At 40.8% G+C, this 12246-nt stretch overlaps 1 protein-coding gene and 1 non-coding gene across 2 annotated transcripts in view; both read left to right on the top strand.

The window, feature by feature from the left end:
• The window catches only part of SVEP1 (sushi, von Willebrand factor type A, EGF and pentraxin domain containing 1), a 159735-nt gene extending 147875 nt beyond the window's left edge, over positions 1-11860 (top strand). Inside the window, exons 44-48 of the mRNA XM_072959895.1 lie at positions 466-636; positions 2320-2415; positions 4201-4296; positions 6791-6884; positions 11452-11860. Of these exons, the coding sequence (XP_072815996.1) occupies positions 466-636; positions 2320-2415; positions 4201-4296; positions 6791-6884; positions 11452-11473 (479 nt within the window). The 3' untranslated portion in view covers positions 11474-11860. The remainder of the gene's footprint in view (positions 1-465; positions 637-2319; positions 2416-4200; positions 4297-6790; positions 6885-11451) is intronic.
• Positions 7108-7211, top strand: LOC116280408 (U6 spliceosomal RNA). Its single transcript, XR_004189796.1, has one exon. It is a non-coding gene; the product is annotated as a U6 spliceosomal RNA (small nuclear RNA).
• Positions 11861-12246: the final 386 nt, after the last annotated feature.

Below are 12246 nucleotides of genomic sequence, written 5' to 3'. Positions count from 1 at the left end.
GAGGCGCTAACAGAACAGCCTTGGTGGGGTGGGCAGCACCACAGTGAATGGTTTTTACTCTGAAACGATAGACTCTCAATACTCCCCAGGCTGTTCTCATCTCATTTGAAAAGCATCCACCTGGAAGTTCTCCTGCAGCCACCTCTTTGGCGAGGTGTAAGAAGGCAGGAATTCTTGCCTTGAGTACAGAATAGCTCAGCTTCAATATATGAATTAGAAGACAAAACCTTTGATCCCATACATCTTAATTTTTCTGGACAGCAGCAGGTGATGCCTTTAGTGTCTGCTGTCTCTTAGATATTGTATAGGTGAAAAGGTTACCTTTGTGTATTTTATCTTAGCTCTTTAAATTAATTCGGCTTTAGAGATGAGACCGTGTTCTTGATTCGGCTTTAGAGATGAGACCGTGTTCTTGCCTATCCACTGCCGGGGTTAGTAGCACAAGCTTTTTTTTTTTTCCTATAGAAATCTCATGTGGTCCACCAACTCACGTAGAAAATGCGATTGCCCGAGGCGTGCATTATCAGTATGGGGACATGATCACCTACTCGTGTTACAGTGGGTACATGCTGGAGGGTTCTCTAAGGAGCGTTTGCCTAGAGAATGGAACGTGGACATCACCTCCTATTTGCAGAGGTAAGTAAATATTTGAATGCTTAGTTCTTAGTGAAGCTCTAGGAAAATGTACATGGAAGCCTGGTGTGGCCAACCACTGTTTTATTTTGCCTTGGTTTTCAATTGTGTCTTAACATCTGTGTCATTCTCCTTAACTTTGTGGGTCTGAGTTTTCAGAGCTGGCATACAGAACTCTGGCCCGGCACACGGCCCCTGTCTGAGTCAATCATGGCTCCTTCCACAAGTCTTTGCTCCAAATCTTGGGAGTGTTCTCCAGCTACTAGAGGGAGCTGTGTCATGTCTGGAACATGGGGGCACCTCCTGGACACTCAGGTGTTTCAACACAGATTCCAATTCTACCCACCCATCCTGGGCAGACCCCTGCCTGAGCCCCATAGGGGACGGGACAGCCCATCCCACAGGTGAAGTAGGAGATAAGAGGTACTGGGTGGCCCCAGGTGAGCAAAGCCCACCCCTTGGTCTCCCTGGCCGTGTTGGGGCTGGTGAGATGTGCTCCACGTTTGCATGACCTCTGCTGTCTCCTTACTGGCTGGATTGAATTAGCAAACCCAAGGATGAATTTTGTGAGTACGATCAATAGTATCTTCTTGAGGGAAGAAAGTTTCTTTGTTTCAAATTCTGTGGGAGGAGGGTATAGCTCGGTGGTAGAGTGCTTGCCTAGCATGCGCAAGGTCCTGGGTTCAATCCCCAGTACTGCCACTGAAATAAATAAACAAACAAACAAACCTAATTACCCCCCCAAGTTTTTTTAAATAAAATTATGCAAAGGCGAAAGAGGTAGATAATGAAGCACCCTAATACGCTCTTCTAAAACTTACATTTTTCTAATAAGTTAGGATTTTTCTTCTACCAGTCATAATAATTGGTCCATTCATTCTACAAATATTTACTGAAAGTGAGGAAATAGGCTAGTGAGCAAGACAGACATAATCAAGGAACTAAAAGAATAATCAAGTTGTCGGATGGGCTGTCCCCATGGCCACGAATGAGGACATAGGTCAGATTTGGATTTAGGCTGAAAAGGCCAAAGTCTTTAATGACTTTGGGGGCTGGGAGCATTGAGGAAATCAGTGAATGAATGGCATGAGCCTCAGAAGAGGTAAGGGTTTATTGCAAGCAGAAAGAGATGCATTGTCTGGAAGCAGCTACAAGAAATGAAGCCACCACCACGTGGGTTGTAAGAGACTGTACAACCTCCTCTTGGGAGAGTTGCTGAGAAGGCGGCATCCTCACGGAATAGCCCAGGTTTCACTAAAAGCCAGAAGTCGAGCGTGGTGTGTCTGTTTACTCTCTTGTCCCTTTCTTCATTTGTTGAAGATCCTACGGCACAGTGGTGGCACCAAAGAGCTACTGACCATCAAAGGCCTCCTTTGGCAGGGGCATTTCCCCTGGTTGCAGATCAAAAGAGACTATCGTTTATTTAAACCACCTTGTTCCCTCCTGCTGTGAATCCCCGTGTTACTAAAACCTTGCTAGTTGCGGTCTCAGACTTACCCAGGCGTGTTTACATCTCTCCTGAGTTCCTCGCGTCACCCCCCAACCAGATCTTGACGTTGAATTTTGTTTGTCTTTCTTAAAACTCAGTTCAGGGAAATACTGTGAAATGTACATGAGCGGTCCTATTTTCTGACAGCCATCCTTCCATGATTCTTAGACGTATGACGCATCCTCCTTGTTTTCCAGCTGTCTGTCGATTCCCATGTCAGAATGGAGGTATCTGCCAACGCCCAAATGCTTGTTCCTGTCCAGACGGCTGGATGGGGCGCCTCTGTGAAGAACGTGAGTCGCTGTGTCCTCAAATTGTCCTTTCAGTCCCAATCATGTGCCTGGAAGCTGCCAACTCAGGGGAGTTCCTAGGAACTGGCTTTACTAGGGGCAGGAATTCATTTGCTTAAATCCTGTAGCAGACCAGACAGAGCACCTAGGGCTGGTCTAAATATGTCAGTTAATTGCAGCAGATCTAGAATTTTAGTGACCCTGAAAATATAGTTATCAAGATCCATTCAAAGCCATCTCCACCTGCCACCTGGCACGAGTTTCCAAGTATTTTCTTGGGAAGCAGCTTGTAATAGAAGGTCTCCCGGCCTTGGTCTTCCCTTACATCAAGTCCATTTATGTCCTACGCCGTTCACTGCTGCACTTAGTATAAAATCACGGCTTTGCACAACACTGTACTTTGCAGGAAAAACTTGGAGCGCACCATTCACCCTTTTTCATTGAGGATAGCTCCTCCCAATTAAGAAAAGAAGGAAAGTGGGTGCTCCTATATCTACTCAGTACTTGACAAATTACTGTAGAATTTTGATTCTCATAAAAATGCATTTAAATTTGATCTTTGATAAGAATGTAAATGAGTGGTTTTAATTTTTTTGATGTCTAAACTACACTTTGTTTCAGTATCTTAAAATATATATATCTCTGAGGATAAAAAGATTTTGTGTTTCATTGGGAGTATGTAAATCACGTGAAGAGTCATTGACGTCATGTCCATTGGTCTCTATCAGTTTTTTCCAAGGCCAGACATTTTTTAAGAGATTCTAGAAGTTTTTTAAGTATAACCGCTTTGCAAATCTAGAAAGGAAAATATATGATGGAAATAAATTTAGGCTGCTAACAGCTCACCAAAGCACTTGTTCTCTCAGTGGTTCAGAAAGAAGAGAACCACATTTTTCATTCCTCTTCTCCCCCGGTCCTTCCTTCCCACTTAGGGCTTCCACGCTTGACCTGCTATCAGGGTCCAAAGACTCTGAAAACATTTACCCTGCTGGAACAACAGACTTAGCTTGCTTTGCCAAACATGGTCCTGTTCTGCATTAGACTGGGGCTTCCCAAGCTTGACTCTGCATACAGACCATCTGGGAGATGCTAAATGCAGGTTCTGATTCAGTAGATCTGGGTTGGGACCTGAGAGTCTGCATTTCCGGCCAGCTCCTACCTCATGCCAACGCTTTTGGTTTAAAAACCATGCTTTGGTAGCAATCCAATAGACCATCTCACTCCTTTTAAACAGACTATGCCTCTTGAAAGAGCTCAGTAGTTCCTAGTGGGAGAAATGATTGCCGTGGAGGGTTTAGAGGAGGCCTGGTTCAGTCACCGACAGGCCTCAGCTCCAAGGAAGGATGGGTTGTCCCATCACTGCTAACATGTTGCCAACACCAGCCCACAGAATAGCTCATCTGACTCCCATTCTCATATTTAATTCAAAATAAGACAAGAACCTTAAGGCAGCCACACCCTCGTAGAGCATTTCATGTAATTTGTAATGGACATTTGAAATGATAATAAATGGAGAACATTCTGCTCATTTTGTGAAAAGAAAGCAAAGCACTTAATGTATCCTCTCCAAAAGAGTGCATTTGGCACTGGAGTCATTACATTAGAGCTAAGGGTCCAGACTGACTTTCTCAACTGTGTTTTCCCAATGATACTTATTGATAAACAGAACACGTGCGGCAAGTTTATGTAGTGGTCATCCAGGGTTTACTCCTGCAAAGTGTCTTTTGAACCCTTGAGCATACATGAGCGTACGCATTTTGATCAGGTCCTTCTCCATCTCCTTTCTAGCAATCTGCATTCTTCCCTGTCTGAACGGTGGTCGCTGTGTGGCCCCTTATCAGTGTGACTGCCCGCCTGGCTGGACAGGGTCCCGCTGTCACACAGGTAGGTCTCCTCTCATGGCTTGTTTTCTTGGTGACTTGGCTCCATGAAGCCCTGGAGGACACTGATGAGTGCAACTCAGATTCAGAGATGGCAGTGAGACGGAAGGGAATCAGAGTTTCTCAAGAATTCCTCAGGATGGCTCCTTGAATGGCAGTCTCCGTGCTAAACCTACAGTTGCCTCAGAGGCACCACTTGGGGTCGTGTGACAACAGAGAGCATCTGAGTGGACTCAGTTATTAGCCTTCTTTATGTCATCTGCTCTCTTTTACACAATGTAGAGAAAGCATGATGCAGAATTTCAAGAGAATATTTATTTTAAATTCTGTGACGCTCAATAACTAAATTTGTAGTAACTATGTAGAGAGTACACAGCTCTAAATAAATACAGTTTAACTTAAAGTGGAAAAACTCATCAAAGAGACAGTTCCTTAACATGACGACAGTAGCAAACTGTTGTTGATTGACTGGTGACAAATATGTGTGGCCCCTTATCAGTGCCTATCTCAAAGACAGCATTTATCCTACTATACTTTGATACCCATTTAATTGCTTGATTATTTATCTGTCCCTGCCCTCACTAGATTATATGCCACTGAAGGCAGGATGTTTCTTTGTGATCTCTAGCGTAGCACCTGCAAGGGATAGATTTTTCAGCAACTGTCTGATAAATCAGTAAATTTAAAAGAACATATTTTTACCTTTTTAATGTCCTGATTTTTAAGCAGGCAAAAAGCACGGCTTAAAATAGGGAGACTGGTTAGGGAGTTATCAAAGCAAGAGGTAATAAAGTCGGGAGAAAGGATGAGCCAAACAGATGAATTTGAGAGAAGTTAGGGAGATGGGTCAACACTCCTTGGCTGTAGATTTATCATGAGAGTAAAGGTCTGAGAAGAGTCAAGACGCGTTTCCAGTTTGGGTCCCTGGATAGAAGGTGGTACCATTTACTGAGAGAGAAAAACCATGAGGAACAGGTGTGGAGGTACAGGTAAGGAGTTAAGTATGGATGTGCCGAGTTTGAGGGGCCTGAGGAACATATAAGGGAGAGGTCTGACGGACAGTGGGCTGATGGTTTAGGCTCCCAGAAGATACATCTAGATTGAAGATACAGATGTGTAAGTCAACCTCGGAAAACCTATTCATGGGGGTAAAAATAAGTCTGGGCAGAAGACAAATAGCAGGAGAAGGTAGCCCAGAATGGAACATTGGAGGCACACATGTTATCGGGATGGAGGAGGATACAGGCTTTGAGACAGGGAAGTGAAAATAATGACAAATTTGCTAGCACAGTCAGGTACTGCTAAATCACACTCTTGAAAAGGAGTAGTTTTATATGTATATATATTGCAGAATTTATGGAGAATTAGTTGTGGATTATTGGGTTTTATTTTTGCTATTTTTAACCCTGCTTTGTTTCATAATTTCCTTTTTGTTATATTGCAAATATGCACATTCTGTTGGCCTGCTTACGAAGAAAGCTCTCCAAGGGCCAAGACTGTATTTTGTTTCTTATTCTCTCTTTCCATGCTTGTCAAGTGCCTGGTTTGCTGGCATTTTCCGCATATTTTATGAATGAATGATTTAAACAGTGACACTGGTTTAATATCTCCCCAAAGTTGAGTTTTTCAGCTGGGGAAGGCTACGTTTCCAAGCTCTAATGAGGCCAAAATGATGAGACTGAAATGTTTCTCTTTTCCAGCTTTCTCCCAACAGGCATTTTATTTTCTCTTTGATACGTTAAATTTGCTGGTGTTAGATCTTTATCAGTTTTTAGCATCTTTAGTTTTGTTTTTTTTTTAACAAATAGATTGATGCTGGGGAAGACTTTGATTATGAGACTGTGGATTTGTGAGAAAGATGTCTGTCTGGTAAATCTCTGGGTGTCCACTCAGGGTTTCATCTGTAGCTAAATTTTTAGGCTAATTCAGAACCCAAACAGACTCCAGGTTCTGTAATTCCAGTTCAAGTTGGTTAAAAAGCCATGAAATTTGTCTCCTAGGAAACACAAAGGGCTTTTGAGCCATCAGTTATTTTAGACCATCAACGTTCCTGGTTTATCGTCATAAGCACTGATGTCTGATGTAATGACTCAGTCGATCGAAGAGTGCAGTGCTAGCTCCCTTAAGAGATTTACAGTTTAATTGCACATATGAATAATTTGCAGCTCAAAACAGTGTGTCAAATTGGTTGCATAAAGAAAAAGATTAAAGAAGAGAAAAATCACTGGACTTGGAGTTGTCAGCAAAGGTTTCAGTATGTAGGGAGATCTTAACCTGGGACTTAAATATGGAAATTGACTAGCTGGGAAGGGAAAAGGGAGGTCGGCCCACATAATGACATGAGTTCGAGCAAAGTGACAGAAATGCAAAAGGTAGACCCTGGGGAATGGCGGTGGCTGGAGCAGAAAACAGAGTCAAATCTTATTCTCCATGCCTTCATGGACATCTTCAGAATTGCTAAGTATTAATTCAATAAATGCATGAATTTTTCATCCCAGCTGTCTGCCAGTCTCCCTGCTTAAATGGTGGAAAATGCGTCAGACCAAACCGATGCCACTGTCTCTCGGCTTGGACAGGATATGACTGTTCCAGGTAAGACAACCAAAACTGTGTATCTAACATAAAGAGACTGAAATTCAACTTACACTGTCTCAAGAGCCAGAAGGTATCTGTAGTTCAAATGTAAGCATTTTGTATCCAAAATCACCCATTTCGAGATACTCTCTAAATCTCAACTAAAGCCAACACAAGGAAACATGAGTTAAGGACTGACAAATACAACAATGATTTCTCCAAAAAAAAAAAAAATCATCTTATGCTCACTTTTGCAACACAGGTGCTAAAATGGGAACAATACAAAGAAGATTAGCGTGGCCTTTGCACGAGGATATGTAAATGTGTGAAGCACGCCATATTTTCCCACAATAAAAAAAAAAGAAAAGGGTTAATTAAACAAATAAACCAACTGCCTTCTTGAACAGAAGCTTGCATCCTTTGGATGCAAGGATGCAAAATAAACTCAGTACATTTTATCAGTGTTTATTTGCATTCCTGATAACAATAAAAAATAGCATTGAAATTGATGATACAAATGTTTATTTTTAAAGTCAAAATTTTTGTTCTGTATTTTTTACTGTATATATATATGTATATATTTAGCATTTAATTGACTGCAAGAAAATTTATGTAAAAATACATTCTAGCAATGGGGGGGTCCCATTTCTAATCAGGTAAACATAGTTGGGAGAAGATTATCACAAAAATAAATCAAGGGAAAATAGCTTTAAAATAACTTAAGCTTTTTTATTGAGGTATAATTACATACAACATTATATTAGTTTCAGGTGTACAATGAAACGACTCAAGATTTGTGTATCTGTTGGGCAATGATTACCACAATGTCTAGGTAACATTGTCACCGTACATAGTTACAATGATTTTTTCCTTGTGATGAGAACTTTGGAGATTTACTCTTCTTAGCAACTTTCAAATGTGCAACGCAATGTTATTCATTATAATTGCCATTACTGTACATGACATCCCCATGACTTAATTTATTTTATAACTGGAAGTTTGTATCTTTTGACTCCGTTCACCCATTTCCCTCACCCCCTACCCCCACCTCTGGCAACTGCTAGTCTGTTTTCTGTATCTGTAAGTTTGGCTTTGGTTTTGGTTTTTAGATTCCACATACACGTGAGATCATATGGTATTTGGTTCATTTCACTTAACATAATGCTCTCAAGGTCCATCCATGTTGTCTCAAATGGCAAGATTTCCATTCCTTTTTATGGCTGAATAATATTCCATTGTGTGTGTGCGTGCGTGTGTGTGTGTGTGTGTGTATTTCACATTTTCTTTATCCATTCATTTATCAGTGGACACTTAGGTTGTTTCCATGTTTTGGCTATTGTAAATAATGCTGAAATGAACATGGAGGTGCAGATATCTTTTTGAGTTTGTGTTTTTGTTTTCTTATGGATACCCAGAAGCGTACCGTAGAACATATGGTAGTTTAATTTTAAATTTTTTAGGAACCTCCATTCTGTTTTCCACAGTGACTGTACCAATTTACATTCCCACCACTGTTCCCTTTTCTCAACATCCTCAACAGCACTTGTTATTTCTTGTCTTTTTGATAACAGCCATTCTAACAGGTATGAGATGACATCTCAGTGTGGTTTTAATTTGCATTTCCTGATGATTAGTGATGTTAATCATCTTTTTATGTACCTACCTGTTGGCCTTCTGTAAATCTTCTGTGGAAAAATGTCTGTTTGGATCCTCTGCCCATTCCTTTTGGAATATTTTGGATATTAGCCCCTTATCAGATATATGGTTTGCAAATATTTTCTGCCACTCAGTGGATTGTCTTTTTATTTTGTTGATGCTTCCCTTTGCTGTGCAGAAGCTTTTTAGTTTGATGTAGTCCCACTTGTTTATTTTTGCTTTTGGGGTCAAATCCCCCCCAAAAAAATCATCTTCAAGGTTGAGGTCAAGAAGCCTACCAACCTACATTTTCTTCTAGGAGTTTTATGGTTTCAAGTCTTACGTACAAGTCTTTAATTCATTTTGAGTTAAATTTTGTGTATGTGTAATTTGTGTAATATAGTGGTCTAGTTTCATTCTTTTGCATGTGGCTGTCCTGTTTTCCCAACACCATTTATCAAAGAGACTATCCTTTCTCCATTGTATATTCTTGGCTCCCTTGTCATAAATTAATTGATCATATACGTGTGGATTTATTTCTCGGTTATCTATTCTGTTTCATTGAACTATGTGTCTCTTATTAAGCCAATACTGTACCATTTTGATTACATATTGCATCAAACTATTGATAAAATCTTTTCAATATTAAAACATTGTTCTCACAAATACTGCACTGTTGGAACATTACCAGCTCTATTTTAAACCTTTTAGTATGGAGAATTATATTACATCACTTAGATTTGTATTATGTACATGCACTTCCATCTTATAGAAATCATTAAAAACAAATGGATATTTTCATACTCATTTTTAAAAGTGGGAAATTCAGTTAACTGAGAAGAGCTTTCATTTTCCCATGGCCTTTTATTTCATTTTGATTGGAATATGAAAGTCAACTTGCAAAGACAAAAACCTATTTAAATACAAACTGAATTAACAACAACAAAAAAAAAACTGTCTCATGACAATGAATTTCTTCATATCACCTCAAGTATATGCCATCTCTGCAGAGGGGAAAAAAAACTGAACCTCAAAAAACAAATTTGAATTGTACAAGTATATTTAGAAGCTCCAAGATGAAGATGCTAGTTTTACCTGAGAGCAGAGTTGAAAGAACTTAAGAAAATGAGAGCAAGATGGAAAGGATTTCTGGGGCGAAAAAGAGAGCAAAGAAAAGGAGAGAGAGAAAAAAAAAGGAATGAGAATGACAGTGACTCAAAAAGGAGCAGGAAGTATTTATAACATTCTTATTACCGTAGACCTTGTGTTTCAACTTCTTCATCTTACAGGTGAGAAAAGGAGATTCAGAGTTTGTGTGGTTCCCTAATATCAAAATAGAGTTGACCTTTAAACAGCATAGATTTGAACTGTGTGGGTCTTCCAGACTTGTTTCAATAAATACATACTACAGTCCAACACAATCTGCAGTTGGTTGAATCCGTGGATGCAGAACCACAGACACAGAGATTTTTGACTGCGTGGAAGGTTGGCGCCTCTAACCCCCACGTTGCTCATGGTCAACTGTCCCTCCATAGGAGCTCCTTCTTGACTGGGGGAAAGGTAGTTATTCGCTTATGTGAAAATACTCTCCATGAATAGAAAGAACAAAATCTATATATTAATGCAAAAGAGTGATAAAGGAATCCAAAAAATGATGGCAAATTAACCTGAGAGGCATTTCCCACATTCATGGAAAGGTCAACTTCAACCCAGAGAACTCCGCCCCCTTCTACTGTGATGGATTTTTCTAGGAGACCTGTGTTAGGTAGGATTCACTTACTGCAGCTCCACTTGGCTTAAGCAAAGAAAGGGGTTTGTTATCACCGTAATGGGGCCTTGTATGAAACCCAAAGACATGGGTTGGCTAAGCTTCAGGAGGACCAGACTGAGGACTTGAAAGCCACCTGAAGCCTCTCCACGTCCCGTCTCACCTCCTCTCTCCAGCATCTCCTCGGTCCTCGCTTTTGCTGCAGAGTGGTTTCCTTTGCTGTTCAGTTCACATAAAAGGACAGAATTGCTTACAGCTCCCACATTGCACACTGCAGTAGTCACAGAAGTAGTGTGCTGGCCCCGTTTAAAAATCCAGGAGAAAAGCTCACTAGCCCAGATTGATTCAAGACCCCCCAGCAGATCAGTCAACCGTGGTCCTAGGTCCTAACATGAAAGGTCATTCATTTTGCTAAAACTTTTACCTGACCTCTGGGTAAAGGGCAGAGGAGGCTGGCAGTTCCCAGAAGAAAGAAAGGTGGAGTGTAATTCCCTGAAATGGGAAGGGGAGAAAACTTCCCTTTTGAAATCAAAACAGTAAATGTTTACAAATAATTTTCAATTTCCTTCTCACCCATGAGCTTGAGTGCCTCAAAGATTGTCTCCCTCAGACTTAGTACCGGCACAAAAAAATTGGTGCTCAATCAATGCTTGTTGACAGAGCAATTTCCGGGCATCCGTGACAGCTGGTGGAGAAACACTCCATGGCATTCATTAAGTCCCTCCACCTGCAGCTTTCCCCACTGATGAATAAGACTGACCTGGGACTATTCCCAGAAAGTTCAACCTTAAGAAAGAGATTGTGTTTTCTCTGATCTCTGTGTGCAGAACACTGGTCCTAAACAAATGCCATCAATAAAAACCATAGATGGTTAGCCCTGTCAGAGACCTTCAAGTTCACGGCGTCCAAACCCCTCGTTTTACAGATGAGCGGATTATGAGAAGGAAACTAGGGACCGAGTCAGGACTAAAACTCAGGTATCCTGATTCTCAGATCTCTCCGCACCTTCACGCTTCTTCACGCCCCTCATTCTCTCAAGGAGTAACCGTCATCCATGCAAACAACGTACCAAATGATGCCCAGTTGTCTGAGACGTCCAATCCCGTTTTAATCAGCTACTGCACAGCCGTTCCCCCTTCAGTTCAGTCTCTTCGGTTGAATCTCTTTATTTCTTTGTTCCAGGAAAAGGAGGACTGGGTTTTAGCCACCGCACAACCAGCCAGCTCTCCTAAAAGTAGGATCATCTCTTCCCGATCGTCCTGGACATCCTGGAACTTACGCAAAGAAATTCCAACACGGTGCTGGGTCTTGTTCTGTTTTCATCAACTTGTTCACTTTGGGTTTCCCTTTTGATCTTGTGTTATCTTTTGTTATTTCTTGTGACAGCCTTTCTGACATGTTTCCATTTTTAAGTATGCCTGTATTTTCTATACAAAAATATATTCAATAGATGCTGCTCCACTCTCACAAATGTACATACTCTGCTGTCTATTGAAAAAGTTCCTGGTACACATTTTTATTCAGTTACTTAAAATGATTTTTCAATTAAAATATATTTTGCTACTAAATAAAAAAAATTTTTTTTTGTTTACTGGATAGTGCCATTTTGTGAGGTGGCCAGGGAATAACAAAGAGATTTGATGATCTAGTTTTGCTTTTTTTTTTTTTTGGCATAGTTGACAGGATTCATGATGATCTTTAACCTTTGTTACTGGCACCACAATACAGGACCATATGTAGCGTACAAAGAAATTACAGTAGAGGAGACCCCATCCTTCGAGCTCCATCTTCTTTACAGTATGTGTCACAATAAAGATTCCCTTTTGTTTAATCAGAAAGTAACTATTGCACATACTACCCTCCATACAAAATGCTGTCTGTCCTGGTGCTGAGGGCAGCCCGGCTAATTCCTTTCCCAGCATTTGGAAGGCTACAGGCATCGACTTAGTGGATCAGGGGGGAAGAGCATAGTGACCA

The sequence above is a fragment of the Vicugna pacos genome, chromosome 4 (genome assembly GCF_048564905.1).
Source record: "Vicugna pacos chromosome 4, VicPac4, whole genome shotgun sequence".
In the NCBI taxonomy this organism is placed as follows: domain Eukaryota; kingdom Metazoa; phylum Chordata; class Mammalia; order Artiodactyla; family Camelidae; genus Vicugna; species Vicugna pacos.
This window is presented reverse-complemented; position numbering and strand designations above follow the sequence as displayed.